Here is a 20047-nt window from a genome sequence, read left to right on the forward strand (position 1 = left end):
AACTGTACATACTGTGGAGAAAGAATGAGTATAGAAAAAAGTTTAAACAAATTTGTTACTTTGATGGCTATTAAAACAACAACAACAACAACAACAAAAAAAAAAACCTAATGGCTTACACAATGCTTTTCAGAATTATAACCTGATTATTCTCCAATGTAGAATGCTCAACAGATTTATTTACGAACATTCTTTTTTAATCTTATCAGAAAAAAAAATGCTTGCTCTCATTTAAACATATATACTTAACAAAAGATAAGTTCTGGCCAAAAGATCAACAATTACTATTTTTGAGTAAAACACAGCTACACACAAAATCTATAAAGCTTAATATTATTTTCAGAAAAACATTTAAAACAACTTCTAGAACCTCTGTATCAAAGGAATTTCATAGTTATGTATCAGTGAGTATAAATTTGATACATTTAAATATCAGAATTTTCCACTTCCACAGACAACTGACTGTAATACCAAACAAAGTCATGAGGATATGGACTATTAATATGAGATACAGCTGAATGAAAAGGTTTAGAATAATCACTGTCTTAAAAGTTTATTTTCGGGCTGGGGCTGTAGTTCAGTGGCAGAGCGCTTGCCTTGCATATGTGAGGCACTGGGTTCAATCCTCAGCACCACATAAAAATAAATAAAATAAAGGCATGCTGTCCATCTACAACTACAAAATAAACAAATAAATAAATAAATAAAATTTAAAAAAGCTTATTTTCTCCTGACAATATCTGATGGGTCTCTCTGAAGTACTAGGGAGATTATTGGAAATACTGGAGCAGTATTATAGTTTCAGTCTATAAAAAACAGTATGACTTCTAAGGAAGAGGTTTTATTCTAATTCTTTCTTTTGAAGAATTTCATTTCTAGAAGTAATAGACCTGTTTTAATACTAAATCCCAAGTGTAGTCTACTCCAAACTGAGCAGATTGTGGCTCCTGATTATGTTCTAAGATTTCCCTAACCAAATAGGAAAGGCCATACCTGAAAAACTTCCTTGCTTCTGGGTACCTTCACAGTCCAAGTCCTACTAGTGTGGCCATCTTTAATATAAGACAGAGCTAAAACCTTCAACTTACTCACAACTAAGGAAGAGAACATTTCCAAAGGTGTTTGTACCTAAATTAACTTGGCCAAAAGTCCTGTCCCTAGGATACTTCTGAAAGGAAATATCATTTTCCGCATTCAGTAACTTAACACATATATAAATGTTAGAGGGCATGTAGATCTATGGTATGTTAAGTAACTCCAGACACTATATACAAAATTCCTGATTCAAAGGAGTTTTGAGTAAATAGTAAATTAACATTAGTTCATACTCATGGAATAATTCCTTATAGTGAAAAGGAATATTTCATATAACTGATTGTTTTCTTAAGATACTTTAAAAGCAGACCAAAACCTAACAAAACTTTTCTCTTTCAAAAGATAAAAATAATACCCCTGCAGTGGCTTCAAACTGCAGTATTTTAATTTCATTCTAAGAAAAAGGCAGAAGCTTCATGTAACTACAAATTATAAAAAAGCAAGGAAAACAGATGATTTTAATAATTATTTCTCTGGAATTATTCCACCTTACCTTGGCTTGAAATTCCATAAAGTTCTTCTCTGAACATTGTTTCCTGTCTAAAAACTAAAAATTACAACTACGTTTTAAGTTTCTCTACTTTAAGTTAGTTTTAATACTGGACTGAATTTCAAAGTTCTATTCTCTGTTCTTATTTAAAGGCATACATTATTCTAGAGAGTTTCTATTGATTTTCAACTACAAGTATCAGTTTTGCTGTCAGAACTCTTTATTTTTGTACATAAAAGGAAGTGGGTTTTGATACTATCTCAGTGTTCTTCCTGTCTTACAATGCATTTGAAATAAAGTGATGTCAGATTGAGAATAAACCCTAAGTAAGAAAAAGGAATAGGCACAATAAATTTGCTTTCCCTTTGTTGATAACTGCAACTGATTTAGAACTGCTTTGCTGCATGCTGCAACTGTCACTGCTGGCTACAGATTGTAAGGTCTGTCACTGCTGGCTACAGATTGTAAGGCCTATCACTTTAATTTCTTACTGGAGTACAAAAACATTCATAAATATGTAACATCTTACTGTAATCCAAGAATAAATAATGAGTACTAGGGCTGGGGTTGTAGCTCAGTGGTAGAGCACTTCCCTAGCATGTATGAGGCACTGGGTTCAATTCTCAGCACCACATATAAATAAAGGTACACTGACAACTAAAAAAAAATATTTAAAAAATAACAATAATGCAATGATTTCTAGGGGGAAAAATAAATCAAAAACAGCTCAAAAATAATTTTGAACTTGATATTTGCCTTGTTGTTCAAGTCTATTATTATGCAGTGTAGAGCACAGGTTATGCTATTCAAATCTACCTACCAAGATACTTACCATAATAGGATTCCATTTCTTAGATCTTTCTGTATCTTAATACATTTACCTCAAACTCTTAAAAATACAATGATTTTGTTCACAGTTTACTCCTTTAATACTGATTTTCCTATTCCCAATTCCATCCAAAAAATATGATTCTTAGTAACTGTTTCCATTGCCCAGTGACTTAGTTGGCTCCTAATCTTCGATCTACAATTTCCAAACTTAAAAAGTTAAAACTGGGGAGAAGAGATTAAAGGGTGTTTACAGTTTGGGCTTTATACTTCCAAAAACGGGGACTAGAAAGTCCCAAACCACACCTCTTTCACTACTGGCAGGGACAACTTAAAATTATACATCAAGGATTATGCTCAGAGGCCTCAATTTGTCTTGCTTTCATTCCATTTGTCCTTAACAAGTGAGGTCTGGATGGCTCTCCAAATGGTTGTGGTCTTTAAAGTAAAATACTTTGATTACAAAGTTTGCCTGCATTGCACATATAATATCTAAGCCAGAGCCAGAGAGCACATATGCGGACACCAATTATCTCAATTCTCTTCAGGAAAAACACACACATTAACAGTGATGGTAATTTATCAGAATTACTTTTTTTTTTTTTAGGCAGGGGGAGGGGGTACCAGGGATTAAACTCAGGGGCACTCAACTACTAAGCCATATCCCCATTCCTATTTTGTATTTTATTTATAGACAGGGTCTCATTGAGTTGCTTAGCACCTCAGCCTCCTGAGCCACTGGGATTACAGTCGTGTGCCAGTGAGTCTAGCTTAGAACTGTTTCTTGATATAGGCCCATTAACAGTTCTGAAAGCACTTCAAATTAATGAGCCTAGTATTTTGGGAAATATAATCTTAGCTACTAGATTCAAAGATGGCTCACCTATCACTCAAATCTAAGAGGATCTTCAAGCCAAGGAAAATCTTGAATGTCTATTTTACTCAGGAATATCAGTATCTTTGTAAATGATTCAAGAGTTGACTTAAAATTTGCCTTGCTATATACAGCTAAATTAAATATTGGATTAAAAAAAAAAAGGATTTACCCTCTGACAGAGTAACTGGAAGGAACAGGTAATAAAATGTGTCCTTAATTGGAATATCTTTTCCAGTGAAGCTGCTGCAAAGCAGACATTATTCCCTCAAGAAAGCTTTCTGGGTGAGCTATCAAGTAGACACCAAACATGAGGAGAGCAAAGACAAGCAGACTAAATTTGGTGTTTGCTGGTAAAAATAAAAAGCATTCTTTTCCTACTAGAGAGCAAAGTGTTACAGCAGTAGGTGCTCAAAGTTTAGACCTGAGGATCACAGCATGTTTTATAAGTCTTAAAAACAAAAAAGCTATGAATGGTTAACCACCATGAGAGCAAAACCAGATAACACTTGAAGTTTTATGGATGGTATCCAACATTTAGCTATTTAATTTTATCTTAAATTAAAAATTCAGTTTCTAGCTGACCATGGTGGCACATACTTGTGATCTCAGCAATTTGGGAGGCTAAGGCAGGAGGATCACAAGTTCCAGGTCAGCCTAAGCATGTTAGGGAAGCCATAAGCAACTTAGTGAGACCCTGTCTAGAAAAAATAAAAAATAAAAAGGCTGGATATGTAGCTAAGTGGTAAAGTATCTCTGGGTTCAAAAAATAAAATCATGCTGGGCATGATGATGCACACCTCTAATCTCAGCGGCTCAGGAGGCTAAAATAGGAGGATTGAGAATTTAAAAGCCAGCCTCAGGGCTGGGGTTGTGGCTCAGCGGTAGAGCGCTCGTCTCGCACGCATGGGACCCTGGGTTCGATCCTCAGCACCATGTAAAAAATAAATGAGTGAAATAAAGGTATTATGTCCAACTATAAAATAAATATTTAAAAAAAAAAAAAAGCCAGCCTCAGCAAAAGCCAGGCACTAAGCAACTCAGTGAGACCCTGTATCTAAATAAAAGATACAAAATAGGGCTGGGGATGTGGATGTGGCTCAGTGGTCAAGTGACCCTGAGTTCAATTCCCAGTACCAAATAAATAAATTTAAATAAAATAAAATCAGTTTCTAATTGGATATCCACATACCAAAAAATGAATAAGACATAGACCTTACACTCTTCACAAAAATTAACTCAAAATGGATCAGACCTAAAAACAAAACTCAAAATTATAAAAGATAATAGAAAAAAAAATCTATGTGACCCCAAGTTTGATGATGATGAATTTTAAATACGAGACCAAAGATACCATCCATAAAACAAAGGATGGATAAGCTAGCCTGCATTCAAATGAAAAACTTATACTCTATGAAAACAAACTGCAGGAAACTAAAAAGAACACAGTTTTGGAGAAAACACATGCAAAAGACTGCTGCTGGGTATGGTGGCTCATGCCTATAATCCCAGTGGCCTGTGAGTCTGAGGCAGGAGGATCGCAAATTCAAAGTCAGCCTCAGCAACTTAGTGAGGCCCCAAACAACTTAGTGAGACCTCATCTCAAAAAATAAAAAGGGCTAGGAATGTGGCTCCTGGTTAAGCAACTCTGCATTCAATCCCTTAACCAAAAAATAAAACAAACAAACAAAAAAAGGGTCTACTACTCAAAATATATAAAAAAAAACCTCTTCAAGTTCAATAACAAAAATCCTGATAAAAAATAGGTCAAAGACCTGAATAGACATCTTACCAAAGAATACATACAGAGGGCAAATAAAAACACAAAAGATGTCCCACATTACGTGTAATTAGAGAAATGCAAATTAAAACATGAGATACCACTATTCACCTAATAGAATGGCCAAAATCCAGATCACTGACACCACCAAATGCTGGTGAGGCTGAAAAGCCAATAGGAACTCCTATTCACTGCTGATGGGAATGCAAAACGGTACAACCACTTTGGTAGACACTTTGGCAGTTTATGAAAATAAACAATACTTTTACCATATGATCTATTAATTATAGTCCTTGATAATTACCCAAAGGAATTGAAAACTTATACCCACACAAAAACTGCACATAGTTTTATTTGTAACTGCAACCTGAAATGTTCAGTTGGAAAAGGGATAAACTATGCTAAAAAGAAATGAACCATCGAGCTATGAAAAGACAGGGAGGAATCTAAAATGCATATTACTAAATCAAAGAAGCCAATCTGACAATGTTTCAACTATATGACATTCTAGAAAGGGTAAAAACTTTGTAATCGGTAGAAAGAGTAGTGAATATTAGGGGCTATCAGGGAGAGAGGGTTGAAGAGATGGAGCACAGAAGAGTTTTTAGGACAATTAAACTATTCTATATACTTTAATGGTGAATACATGTCTTTTTATACATTATTTTCTAAAGCCTTAGAATGTATACCACTAAGAGTGAATTCTAATGTAAACCATGGAGTTTGGGTGATAATGATGTGCCAGCGTAGGTTTATCATCTGTAAAAAAATGTACCAGTCTTGTGGGAGATCTTGAAAGTGGGCAAAACAATGCATACATGGGGGTGGGGAGTTTTTTTATTTGTTTTTGTTTTAAGTACTGGTGATTTAACCCAGGGGCACTTTACCACTGAGCTACATCCCCAGCACTTTTTATTTTAAAACAGGGTCTCGATAAGTTGCTGAAGTTGGCCTTGAATTTCTTATCTTCCCACCTCAGCCTCCCAAGTCCCTGGGATGACAGGTGTGTGCCATTGTGCCTGGCTCTCCACTGAGTTCTTCTGCGAACCTAAACCTGGCCCCCAAAAGAAAGTATTTTTTAAAAGTATTCCTCACACTGGAAGTAACAAGTCCATGAGACTAGTGGCCACTGTGTTGTACTAGACAGTATAGATAGAAACATTTCCATCATTGCAGGAAATTAATGGAGAGTACTGATCTAGAGGAAAGAGCAAGAGCCTGGGTGTGGGAAAAGAGTAATTACTAAAAGAATGTTTGTCCTATAGCATGCAATACTTTATTGAAGGATCAGGTAGATTTACCTTTCCTTTTCCACCTGCTCTTTTTCCCCTCTTTGTTGCTGCCACCGTCACTGCTGCTGCTGCTGTTCTCAGAACTCTGGGAATCTGACTGACCATCACTGCTTTCTTCTGAACCTTCTGATAGCTCTTTCACCCCATCCGGCACATCTTTCTGAAAATGTAGGCATCCAATTAGGATTAATTATTACCATTTTCACAAACAGGCATTAAATTTCTGATATGCAATGTTGCAACTTAGTTGCACTAATTTTTAGTATTATAAAACAAAACAGCAGATTAAGCAAAGTTATCTGATTTCTTGCCATCTCCCTTTTTGGCTCAAATAAGTTAATGTTTCTATTTACATCCAAAGATAAAAATTATACAAAATAGTCATGAGCGGGCACAATACACAGGCTAAATTTAGACAGAAATTAGGTAGATCTAAGTCCAGGTAAATGATAAAATATTCAGAATGAAAAAAAAAAAACTATTTAATAACTGTTTTGTTAAATATATGTACAATTGTGTGTTTTTGTGTTCACCACCATGTATTCTGAATTCTATTAGAGAATTAGCTTCTGGATAGCAAGAGATAGTATATTACTTTAATCATATTGGTTCTTGAATATAGGCTAATAAGTGCCGAGGGTCAAACAGAAAAAAATAATTTTTAAAAATAATTTTATCAGGGCTGGGGTTGTGGCTCAGCAATAGAGCACTTGCCTTGTACCTGTGAGGCATTGGGTTTGGTCCTCAGCACCATGTAAAAATAAATAAATAAAGGGAAAAAAATCATATCAAGTCTTTTTGGTTTCAGCATTTAATAAAGAGAATGCTAATCATAAAAGATAAGTGTCAGCTGAGTATGTGAGAGAGAATAATGTGGTTATAAGATCAAGGACAAGATGGGGATAGGAGAGACAGTAGAATGAATTGGACATTATTATCCTATGTGCATACATGAGTACATGACCGGTGTGATTCTATATCATATATAACCAGAAGAATGAGAAGTTATATTCCATTTATGCCCGATGTGTCAAATACATTCATATCATGTATAACTAATTAGAATGACAACAACAATAACAAAGATCAAGGACAAGGAAAACAAAGATATTCTATCTTTATTTTCTCTTAACTGTTAAGCCTTGGTCAAAGTCTCAACCTCTTATAACTTAATCTCTATAAGGTATAAAAATACCTACCTTAAAAGATCACTTGGAAATTAAATGAGCTAATAAATATAAAAATGCTTAGAACAGTGCCTGACATAAGAGCTCAATAAATATTAGTTACTAGGTATTTATGTACTAAAAAAAAATATATATGTATAAATCAACAAACTACTGAAAGTTATTTCTAAGATATAAGACTACGGATTTTCACCCACTAATATTTCATCTTCCCATATAATTTGGTTTTGTAATCAAATAATACTGACAGACACAAGACATGACCCCTCTAAGACATAATTGGCATCCATGACATTATATCCAAGACCGTATAAACTCTAATCTAGGAAGAAACAGTTATTTTCCACTTAAATTTATGCCCTGAGCCATTTCTCTCTAAGCCATCTTTTATGTTATACACTTTCTTAAAATACAGACCCCATAATTTTCTATTCTTTCCTTCAAAATGCAGGACAGCTTTTATAGAGTTAGTTGCCAGCCAGACATCTTGACCTGAAGGTTCAACAAGTATCTGAAATACAAATATAATTATCTTCTTTTTGTAAAAAACTTGTGATCCCTTTGGGATCAACTGCTCATGTCCCAAATCTTAGCATCTTTTCACACACACCCGCTTTAACCCACTCCAAATACAAACTATTCTATTTCTCTAATGTCCCTTGCTTTCATCTCTTTTACCATTGTCTTTCTTTAGGGTCTGAGTTTCTCCTCCAGACAACTATAACCAGCTTTTTTTCCTGCTTTGCTCTGAAAACTATCCTACTTGAATTATCTTCTTAAACACAGATTTGATCAAGCCATTCTCCTATAAAACCTATGCCATCTACTCAGCACACAAACACACACATACACACATATGCCAAACTACTCAGTCAGGTTCAAAGGCCTCAAAAGTTTGATCTCCACCTATTTTTACTATACGTTGAAGACTCCTTACCACAGAAGCTCATACACAGATTATGGTCTAACTACTCCAAGTTTCACTACTTTCAAGTCCATTCTGAATCTTATCTGTACCTTTGCTTGGGCTATTCTCATGTCCACAAAGCCCTCACTACCATTATTTATCTGTCCAAAGTCCAATTAAAATCTTACAAGTTAATAACAACAACTTTTTGGATCTCTTTATTTGAACACTTTTTTCACTTAATTTTCACAATACTTTACAGCACATTACATTTTTTTTGAACATACATTTATTTCAATAACTACAATGTGAGCTTCAGAGATCAAGACTACAGTTTATCTTTTTATAATTTCCATTTTTTTTTAGCATAGAAGCCACATTTTTTTTAGAATATTGATTTTTCAGTTGTAGTGGACACAATACCTTTATTTTATTTATTTATTTTTTATGTGGTACTGAGGATTAAACCCAGGGCCTCGCACATGCTAAGTGAGTGCTCTACCACTGAGCTACAACCCCAGCCCCAGAAGCCATATTTTGATAAAATAAATACATTATTTGGTCTGTGACCATGGTTCCTGACATAGAGCTCCCAAACTCTTGCAATTTCCTAAGAAATACTGGCAGTACAAGAATCTTTTATTCTGAAATTTGGTCTTGGACCCCAGTTCCTAACAGAGCTCGTAAGACTTCTGTAACTTCTTTAGTGATAGGAATGTCTGACACAGCTCCCAAGTTTCTTGGACTCTCCTGGGTAATGGTAGTATCTTTTGTTCTAATGAGATGATTCTGGTTTTTGGTTTGTTTTTGTTTTGGGGGTACCAGGGGTTCAACGCAAGAGTGCTTTACTACTGAGCTACATCCCTAGTCCTTTTTAAAGTATTTTATTTAGAGACAAGGTCTGAGTTGCTAAGGGTCTTCCTAAATTGCTGAGGCTGGCTTTGAACTCATGATCCTCCTGCCTTAGCCTCCTGAGCTACTGGGATTACAAGCATGAGCCACCTTGCCTGGCCTCATAAGATAATTCTTGATGGGACCCCGGACAGTCTCTGACAAGGGAGCCAACCAACTATGTAATGAGAAAGCTGGAACTTTCAGACAAAATCTCCCAGGAAGAGAGAAGGGCTAGAGATTGAGATGATTACCAATGGCCAATGAAATAAACCTCCATAAAAACCCAAAAGGCCTGAAGTTCATATGTACTTCTGGAGAATTCATGGAAGTTCTATGTCCCTTCTCCCACACCTCAGTCTATGCAACTTTTCCATCTGACTATTCATCTGTACCCTTCTTATTATCTTTTTAAATAAATGGGTAAATTAAAATGTTTCCAAACTTATGCCATCTTAGCAAATTAAATGAATCCAAGGAAAGACTCATAAGAACCCCAATTCCAAGTGTTGTGTCAGAAGTACAGGCCACAACTTAGAACACATAACTAGGATTTGAAGTTGGAGGAATGGGCGGGAGGTGGGTGGTCAGTCTGACAGTTTATGAACTGAACGAAATGAGGGGGTACACCCCAGTTGGTGTATGATGGAAAACTGCTTTGTGTGTGGGGAAAGAAACCACCACACTGGATGACAGAAATATACTGAGAATAATAAATTAGGGAAGATCTAAAACAGCTAAGAAATCAAAGAAAAGCAGAAGTTCCATATAGTGAATAAAGTCCTATAACACTAGTAAGTTAATCACAGTACACAAAAAAGAAGGTATTACAGGGAGGTTAGATATTTTTAATAATAATGGGCTACATACAACCATGGAACTTGTGATGACTTTAGTTCAGTGCAAAAAAGTAGAGAGGGACAGAGTCCCACACAGATACAAACACAGTCACTGACTTCCAACCATTAATTTTTCATCTGCTGGTAAACCTCCTGTGGAAAATAATTCTTCTCCTCAATTCACCTGCCTGTTGCAGGTTTAATCTCAACCCCACATTAAACCAATACGAAGAACCTATGGATTTGGTAAAAGCCATTCAGGTATGGTCACATGGGTAGGCCAAACTAATTAAGACAAGTTCAAATTAAGTGGGAGGTTTTGGCTGTAGTTCCTGGACTCTTCTCCCTCCAAAATTAGAGACTGCAGAGTAGGGACTAGGAGTGAAGTCATAAATGATGTGAAAAGTCTGACTGAAAACGAAGCCAAAAGGAAGTGGCGTGACCAAGTCCTGATGATGTCATTTAAGCAACAGGATCTAGCCTGAGCTTCCCTAGATTTTGAGTTGCATGAACTAATAAATTCTCTTCTTATTGAAGCTCATTTGAAGTGGTTTTCCTATTTGTAAGCAGAAGGATATTGGTAAGTAAAGGTTCCTTTTCTCACTGTTGGAATTAGACATTAGCCAGCTTATTATGGTAAAAAGAGCATGGTTTGGAAGTTAAGTCAATTCTGGGTTCATATTCTGATTCTGAAATTAACTGGCTAACACCCGTCAAGAAAATTCAGTCTTCAGAACTTTGGTTTTCTCCATTACAAAAAAGAAATAAGTGTGATTGTAGTATACAGTTAAATAAAAGTAATGTAAAGCATCTATGCAGTATGCTCTAAAGTAAAACCCAATTATCACTGAAATGTTGTACAGTTCTTTTAAAGAATCACTGGGAGCTGGGCATCAGTGCACACAATAGCCTCAGGAAGCGGAGGTAGGAGAGGATCTCTTGAGGAGTTTGAAATCAGCCTGAGAATTGTAATAAGACCCCATTAAAAAAAAAAAGTTATTATCTTTTCAATAAAGAAAAAATTCTTTTGAAGGATTACTGGGCACAGGGGCACACAACAGTAATCCCTGTAACTCAGGAGGCTGAGGCAATAACAACTTAGGCCCTAAGCAACTTAGACCCTGTCTCAAAGTAAAACATAAAAAGGGCTGGGGCTATGTAGCTCAGTGGTAAAGAGTCTCTGAGTTCAATCTCCAGTACATGCCCCCATCCCAGAAAATTATAAAGAATAAAGTTGTTTGTCTGATCTATCTATAGACAGTTACAGATTAGTAAAAATAAATAGATACATAAATAAATAAGTAAGTATTGGGGATGGGGGCTGATAGAGTATGTACTTAGCATAAATAAGGCCCTGGGTTGAACCCCCAGCAACAACAATTATATATATTTGGTACAGTTTGAAAATATTACCGCCTGTTGAAAATAAGTTCTTCAAAAACAGAATTCTGCCTCTACAGCTCAAATATTATTTATATACTGCTGCTTGCTGTTTAATTAAAAATTAGCCCCCAACACAAATATTTACCTTTAAAGTATATACTCCCATTCTACCTGGAACTTTATAGAAGATACCCTCTTCACCTCGGGAGTTTGTGTGGAGCATTGCATTCAGGCAGGCAAGAGGGGAAGTCCCACTGCAAAACAAAAAGATGATGAACACAGTGATGACTTCCTATCTCTGGAAAATATTCTATGTAACACCAATTTGATTTTTTAATTGGTTAATACTCCTTTGATTTAAACATGTTTTATTAGCCTAACAATCTAGAAAGAGGCTATCATGAAGAAAATGGATATAAAAATCATTCTCTTATATGTAAAGAAAAAAATAATTCCTCAATCCCAATCATTATCTAACATTTAAGTCAAGAAAAATACAGAAGTATCACAAATACATTTTGTAAACATTCTATCTTATTTTGCACAAACTTTACAAATGTATAAGAAAAAATAGGGAACACACACACAGGTTCAAATAAACAATATTTATCCTCTTGTGTATTGCTATATCAAATTAAATCTGATCTGTGAAGCTAATAGACTGCCATGATTTGTTATATCTAAACCTATAATAAGATCATTAAACACAAATTAAATAGGCTTCTGAATTATTTTACATGAAGCAACTTGAATAAATATATATTAATTCTAATTTTCTAGAATTTTAGGTACATAATAATCATTTCAAACAACATATTATTTTCCTTTCCAATCATAATCAGATTTTACTGTCCCGTTCCTAACAAAATAAACTGTAAAAAAAATTTCTGATAGGCACTATTGGTTTGTCTTTCCTTTTTACTGTCCTTTCATCAAGAAAATGACACTAACATTTTACCACTAAAGCCTAATGTTGATTTTTTTTTTCTGGTCAGTTGCTTGAATATTAAGAAAAAGAAAAGAGAATTATACACAAGGTGCATTTTAAAATACAAACCACGTGGAATCACTTGTATTAAAGAGCATAGTATAAAATATCAGACTGACTAGCAAAAAACTGAATAAAATAATTGAAAATCAAGAAACTAGATGATGTTAAAATAAAAGCTTCAAATAAGAACAGTTTTAAAACAGAAAACAAAAATAGTAAAAAATTGTTAAAAGTAAGCATAAGGGCTGTAGTATTTAAAGGTAGTGCTATTATACTTAAAGACAATGTGTTTATATACCTAAGAAAAATGGTAAAAATGTCACTGTATAGAATATTAGGTCTGGGAATAACTGGATGCAGTGTTGCACACCTATAATCCCAGAAGCTCAGGAGGCTGAGGCAGGAGGATCACAAGTTCAAAGCCATCCTCATTAATGAGGAGGCACTAGCAACTCAGTAAGGCCCTGTCTCTAAATAAAATACAAAATAGGGTTGGAGATGTGGCTCAGTAGTTGAGTGCCCCTGAGTTCAATCCCTAATACCTCCAAAAAACAATAACAAAGACAAATCACACAGAAAATGGTAAAGCCAAGATTTCAGTGAGAATCAAGAAAACAGAAGAACAGGAAAGAGATCGCTGGGAAAAAAAAGGGAACATAGGAAAACCAAGAAACAAATAAAATCCATGTTCAATAACCTACTTGTTGAGGATTCAATTTCAATATTAAGCACCTACTCTGTGTAGGGTGATAAAGGTGATGGATCCAAAAAGCAAAGGTTTTCTAGCTCATAGCCTAATAAGGAAGATAGACAAGGGAACAAATTGCCACATCACACTGTGATCACTGCTATTGATATGTATATACAGGCCCATAATCCCTGATCCAAAACACTCAGGCCAAATATTTCAGACATATATATTTTTTATTTTGGAAAGCTAATATATACCATAAATTATATAACACTGCTAAGGAGATGAGGGGGTGTAGCAGCCCATAACTAAACACAATGAAACATGACAAACTAACTGGAATAAACAAAGATTATGTACACTCATGTCAGAAATGGTGTTGCCAGGGTTGGGGTTGTGGCTCAGCCGGTAAAGCACTCGCCTCTCACGTGTGAGACATGGGTTGGATCCTCAGCACCACATAAACATAAATAAACAAAGATATTATGTCCATGTATAACTAAAAAAATTTTTTTTTAAAAAAAGGGCTGTGGATGTGGCTCAAGTGGTAGCGTGCTCGCCTGGCATGCGTGCGGCGCTGGGTTCGATCCTCAGCACCACATAAAATAAAGATGTTGTGTCCACCGAAAACTAAAAATAAATGTTAAAAAATTCTTTCTTTCTCTCTCTCTCTCTCTCTCTCCTAAAAAAAAAAAAAGAAAAAGAAAAGAAATGGTGTTGCCAAATGAATTTTGGTGCTAAATATATGAAAATAAACTTCATTTTTCAAGCATCCGGGATATTAGAATCATGGATAAGAGAGTGCAGTCCTCTATATTAAAAAATGTTTTAAGACAGGGCTAAGTATTAGTATTCAGAACAAAATACTAACAACAAAAAACAGTTCTTAAACTGGGTACAGTGGCACATGCCTGTAATTCCAGCAAATCAGGAGGCTGAGGCCAAAAGATTCAAAAGTTCAAGGACATCCTATGCAACTTAATAAGATCATGTCTCAAAATAAATAATAAAAAGGACTAGGGGAGTAGTTCAATGGTAAAGCCTCCCTGGATTCAATCCCTAGTATCAAAATTAATAGTCCTCGGGGCTGGGTTTATAGCTCAGTGGTACAATGCTTGCCTCACACATATGAGGCACTGGGTTTGATCCTCAGCTCACATAAAAATAAATAAAATAAATAAAGACATTGTGTCTGTCTTAAAAAAATCTTAACAGAACTGGGATTGTGGCTCAGCAGTAGAATGCTCGCTTAGCACATGTGAGGCCCTGGGTTTGATCCTTAGCACCACATAAAAATAAATAAATAAAGATATTGTGTGCAACTACGACTAAAAAGTAAATATTGAAAAAAAAAAAAAAAAAACACCTTAACAACAACAAAAAATTAACAGTCCTTAAAGTGAAACCTGTAACATCAAAGTAAAGGGCACACACATCTGGTGAAAAGATGTGGTGAAAGAGTTAACTCTACAGACACTGTCATAAAATTTTCCTTGCAAATCTGGGTATGATTTTCCTCTTTAGGAAACTAGAAAGATTTGAAAAACTCACAACATACATTATTTAAAACAAAATTCAGATTTGACCTCAGGAAAATACAAAACCAAACAAACAAAAGAGAATCCTGGCAGTGTTTACTTGTTACGAATAATGAAGAAACAACAAAGGAATAAAATAAACTACAATGTTCATGATGGTAAGACTAGGCCTTCAAAGGATGAAGCTCTAGAATTCTGTAATTACATAAAAACTGAATGACTTTAAGAAATAAGACATCACCTGCACGGGTGATAAAATCCTAGCAGAAAGGAGATCAATACCACACATAAAAGTCAAGTAAATAAAGTAGAGGGTAGTTGCTGACACCTGAAGCAGCTCAAACAAGAACCACTTCAAATAGATTATAGAATTATTATGAGAAAGTCAGCTTCTAACCTTACTTTTCTCTGCTCAAGAAATAAAAGGTAGGGGTTGTTTAAAGGAAATGAACAAATGTAATGCTATACTTTTATGCTGAATCTATTTGGACACAAGGCTCAAAGAATGGCAATAACTTGGAGCATACTGCCACTGACCTTTTTAAAATTCTTTTTACAGAAAAAGTTGTTCTTAGCAATAGCTAGTAGTGCTGAGAGACACAAGGTCATAGTTACACTGCTTAGATAAAGCAAATATACTCATGAAACTCATGAAAGACAACATCACACTATACTTTTATAGAGAGAGCCAGTTTAAAGGATTCATGCCAATATGAATTCAGATATCAGTGTGGACCTAGCTAAATCACTTTAAGCACCTTTAATCTTACTCATCTATAAAATGGAGGTAACATCACCCACCTTTAACATGATTTTACAGATACTGTGTGTGTGAGTGTGTGTGTGTGTGTGTGTGTGTGTGTGTCTGTCAAGACACAGATAGAGTATGTCATGGAATCCAGACTCAGTAACTATGGTGGTTACTTTAACAATTTGCTCCTTGGGCTGGGGTTGTGGCTCAGTGGCAGATTGCTTGAGGCACTGGGTTCGATCCTCAGCACCACATAAAAATAAATAAACAAAATAAAGATATTGTGTCCAAGTATAACTAAAAAAATATTTAAAAAACAACAACAACAACTTGCTCCTCCACCTCAGTCTGGTGGTGTTCAACTGTCCCCTAATTCAAGTGACAGTAATCTCACTCTCACCCAATCTATTCGCTACTCTGAAATCACAGTAACCTTTTAAAAATAAATCATGCTACCTTCTGTCCAGCTTAAAATTAATTCATATCACAACATTCTAAGAATAAAAATTTTTTTAAAAAATCAACATGATTTGACCTTGACCATTCTCCTACATTCTCTGCTCCAGATTCCTCAGGCCTTTTTCCATTTTGTAACTTACCTAACTGGCCTAATGACTGTTCGCAAAGATAACCCTGACTTCCTTTTCTCCCAGCAAGCACTAATTCACTCTTCAGGTTTCAGGCTTAATATCTTGAAGCCACTTCTATAATCTGTACTTCTCAGAAATACATATCACTTGTAACTACATATGCTATTAGGAAAATATGTCAGTTTAACATCTGATTCCACTGGGCACCGTGGAACACACCTGTAATCCCAGCAATTCAGGAGGCTAAAGCAGGATTATCACAAGTTCAAGGCCAGTTTCAGCAATTTAGCAATGCCCTGTCTCAAAATAAAAAATAAAAAGGGCTGGGGATGTCACTCAGTGGTTAAGAGCCCCATGGTTCAATCCCCAATACCAAAAATAAATAAATACATACAAATATACATAAATCTGGCTTTATAATGGGCCAGCCAGATTCATTAGTGTGTAAGTTTTATATAGGGTCTCTAGGAAGCAGATTCTCCCTATTTGTGATATTCAAAAACATCCAGCTCCAGGACCTGAGAGTAGTCATCTTGTAATTATGATGGAGGAACTTGGTGAAAATGAAACAAACATGAGGGCAGAAGAGATAAAACTGCTAAAGCTCCTGGATTAAGTTTTGCCTATTGTTTTTTTTTTTCCCCATTTGCATTAAATAGTGAAATTTCCCTTATTAAGCTAGTTTACTTTGCATTTTGTTATTTATTACTGAAAATATTGATACAAAGCAACTAAGGCATTCAAATCTATAGAGATATGAGGAAGAAACAAAAAAGAGGTATAAGAGAATATTCAAAGAAAACAAGTCTATTCCATTAAAGAGAAAATATTACCTTTATGAATCAAAAATATATATTAAATGATAATGTGAGAAGAGGCAAGGTGCTACCTGAACCCGTTACACACTAATTCAGTACTCAGCAACATTTTTCTCATATTCTCCACTAAATCTTGAGCTTCGAAGATTTAAAAAGTACCAAACTGAAATACAGGCATGAAAAAACGAAGTGGCAGCTTACATTACTGTTTTTATCAATCATTTACTCCATCATGTGACCTCACAGTATATTAGATTAAGTGAAATATATTTCCCTGCCACAAAGATGTTGATTTGGTGTTGACTACAAGACTTGATTTGGTCAGTGAAATGATACAAGAGTGGGCATCATTCAGCTTACTTCTGTGATTGCTATAAAGAGCATGGCCACTGATTCCAGGAGAAAAAGAGAACAATCTACAGTCAATTATCACCAACAATAACTTAGCCTAATCTAACCAAATGATATGAAGAAGGGGGGAAAGGGTGAAATTTTGAGACTGTTATGCAGCAAAATCTGACCAATAAAGCCAGTCCTATATAACACACGCAAGAACAACTGTTTTCTTAGCAATGCTCAATGCCCAAAAATAGTAAACAAAATTATTTTTTAGTTGTAGTTGGATATATCTCTATTTTATTTATTTATTTTTATGTGGTGCTGCTGATTGAACCCAGTGATTCACATGTGCAAGGCAAGTGCTCTACTGCTGAGTTATGACTCCAGCCTCAAACAAAATTCTTAAGAATAAGTGTGAACAAAAAATTTAAAATCCAGTCTAGATGTCATACAAAGAGACAACAGAAAACAAGAACTTTGGGAAAATGACCCATAAACATAAAAATTCTATTTGATAATGAAATCCAGCCAACAAAGAAATGAAACAAAGTAAACAATTCAGGAATTCTAAAACAGTGTTATTCAGCTTCAATTAGGTAATATAATAGAAATATAAATCTTTATTTTTTTCCGACTTTCATACCTTCAGACTGTTTTTCTTTTTCTTCAATTTCAGAGATCATTTAGGAATTAACATTTTCTCATAGTGAAAAAACTGAAATCTATCAATTTTCTTAGTTTCTTCAATTAATGCAGTAAACAATGGTTATTCCTAGAGACTTTCAGAGTATTTTCAGTGAACATTTTTCACTACTGATTAACTATAAGTTTTGTTATTAGGTGTAATTTTTACAAAAACATTTTATTAGTCCAAAAATATGTGAATAAACTATTAAAACAAGTTAAACTCTGAAAGAGTATGGCTCTCTTTCAAAAATCAGTTCCTTTTTACAGGGCATGTTATTGAAAACAAAAAATAAAACAGCAGGTAAGAGGGTAAACTGCATACAGAGTGAAGTAAAGGACATCTAATCAAAGAGAAAATACATATTAAAGAGCAAGATATTTTTCATTAAGTACAAAAAAACACATATTCAAAAAGAGAATCAGAGTCCCATATTCCCACAAACACAAAGAAAGGGGGTACCTAAACAATGACAAAGACTAAGAGAAAAACCAAATATGAAGAAATTGAGATCAGGTTGTTTTCTATTTTGTTTTGGGGGTGTTTGTGCATTGTACTGGGGATTGAACCAGGGGGTGCTTTGCCAAAAATTTTTATTTCCTTTTTATTTTGTGACAGTTGCTGATGACCTCAAACTTGTGATCTTCCTGTCTCAGTCTCCCAAACTGTTGGGATTACAGGGATGCACCACTGTACCCCCTCAAAATCAAGCGGTTTTAAAATGAGTATATTTAAATCATATTACCAAAATCTTTGCTCATTTGAATAACATGATAATAATCTTGAGGGAGGAAATTAGTTTTTCAATTACAGAATATCAACATGAAAGCATTTTTGGCATTCTGGTGATAACTTTAAAAAGTTTGTTTCAAAAAGAATTACAAAAGCTTTGTAAATCCATGATAGAATGGCTTACATGTTTACCTTTAATCTATATGGCTGGGGTTGTGGCTCAGAGGTAGAGTGCTCGCCTCGTATGCATGAGGCACTTGGTTCAATCCTCAGCACCACATAAAAATAAAATAAAGATATTGTGTCCACCTATAACTAAAAAATAAATACTTTAAAAAATATTTTAATCTACAATAAACTGGAAAAATAATTCAGTATTTAGATATCCAGACTAAAGATTTCTCTGAATGTTGTTCTTGGGAGGGATTAAACTGCTACTTATCCTTAAGTAATAAATGATCATAGTAGAAATAGTAACCCAAAGAATAAGATAAAAATTCATGAGTTCATAGCGATATAAGCGACAAATCAATGACTGGGTGGGGAAAAAATAAGGAAAAATTCATTGTTGTACAATTCCAACAAAAGGGAATGATGTAATTAGAAAATCATTATTATATGGTAACTACCATAGTAAATTTTAGACAAGTATTATTAATGATTACTGTGGTAGACAGACTCCAAAATGACCCTCAATTCTTACTACTTCCTAGTACTCACACCCCTTGTGTAATCCCTTCCCCTCTTGAGTGTGGGCAGGAACTTCTCCATTCTAGCAAAGGTGATGGTATGTCACTATTTTATGTGGTCATTTTACGTAATACTGCAGTAGGGTTGCTGGGCAACTCTCTCTTCCTGGCTTTGAAAAGGTAGCTATGATGGGGAGGCACTCAGGACAGCCTACAGCCAACAAACAGGAACCAGGGATAACCCAGAAGGATCTAAATCCTGCCACTAACCATGAGAACCTGGAAGTGGATCATTCCCCAATCAAGTCTTTAGATAAGATACTTAGTATATTTCAAAGGGGAAAAACTGTACCCACAGTGGAGAAATGTGGTAGATAACACATAATACAAGTGATCAAATTACTATCTACCAAACTAGGGTAAACTGAAATCATGTGCCTCCTAATGAGATGTAGTAAAAAAGAAAAAAAGAAAAAAAAAAAAACATTAATTCTGTGATATTTACCCCCCACCAAATGTATGAGAAAACATTATAGAATCAAATTGCAGAATAAACTACAAAACATTCGGCATGTTAAATAATGTTCAGATCAAGCTGGGTAAAATGGTGCACACCTGTAATCCCAGCAACGTAGGCCACTGATGCAAGAGGATAAC

The 20047-nt window shown here is 34.9% G+C and overlaps 1 protein-coding gene across 6 annotated transcripts in view; it reads right to left on the reverse strand.

The window, feature by feature from the left end:
* Positions 1–20047, reverse strand: part of Asxl2 (ASXL transcriptional regulator 2) — a 131379-nt gene that overhangs the window by 54364 nt on the left and 56968 nt on the right. For 4 of the 6 annotated variants that reach the window (XM_058578418.1, XM_058578422.1, XM_058578419.1 and 1 more), the window contains 2 exons: positions 11712–11820; positions 6369–6519 (listed from right to left, as the gene is read on the reverse strand). In XM_058578418.1, the coding sequence (XP_058434401.1) occupies positions 6369–6519; positions 11712–11820 (260 nt within the window). Of the gene's footprint in view, positions 1–6368; positions 6520–7963; positions 8058–11711; positions 11821–18893; positions 19116–20047 lie in introns of those variants that run through there. The other 2 variants (XM_058578421.1, XM_058578420.1) reach the window with 2 other exon arrangements.

This window comes from Marmota monax, unplaced genomic scaffold (genome assembly GCF_021218885.2).
Source record: "Marmota monax isolate L192 unplaced genomic scaffold, Marmota_monax_Labrador192_F-V1.1 WCK01_AAM20220418_F8-fsc00010, whole genome shotgun sequence".
Taxonomy (NCBI): Eukaryota; Metazoa; Chordata; class Mammalia; order Rodentia; family Sciuridae; genus Marmota; species Marmota monax.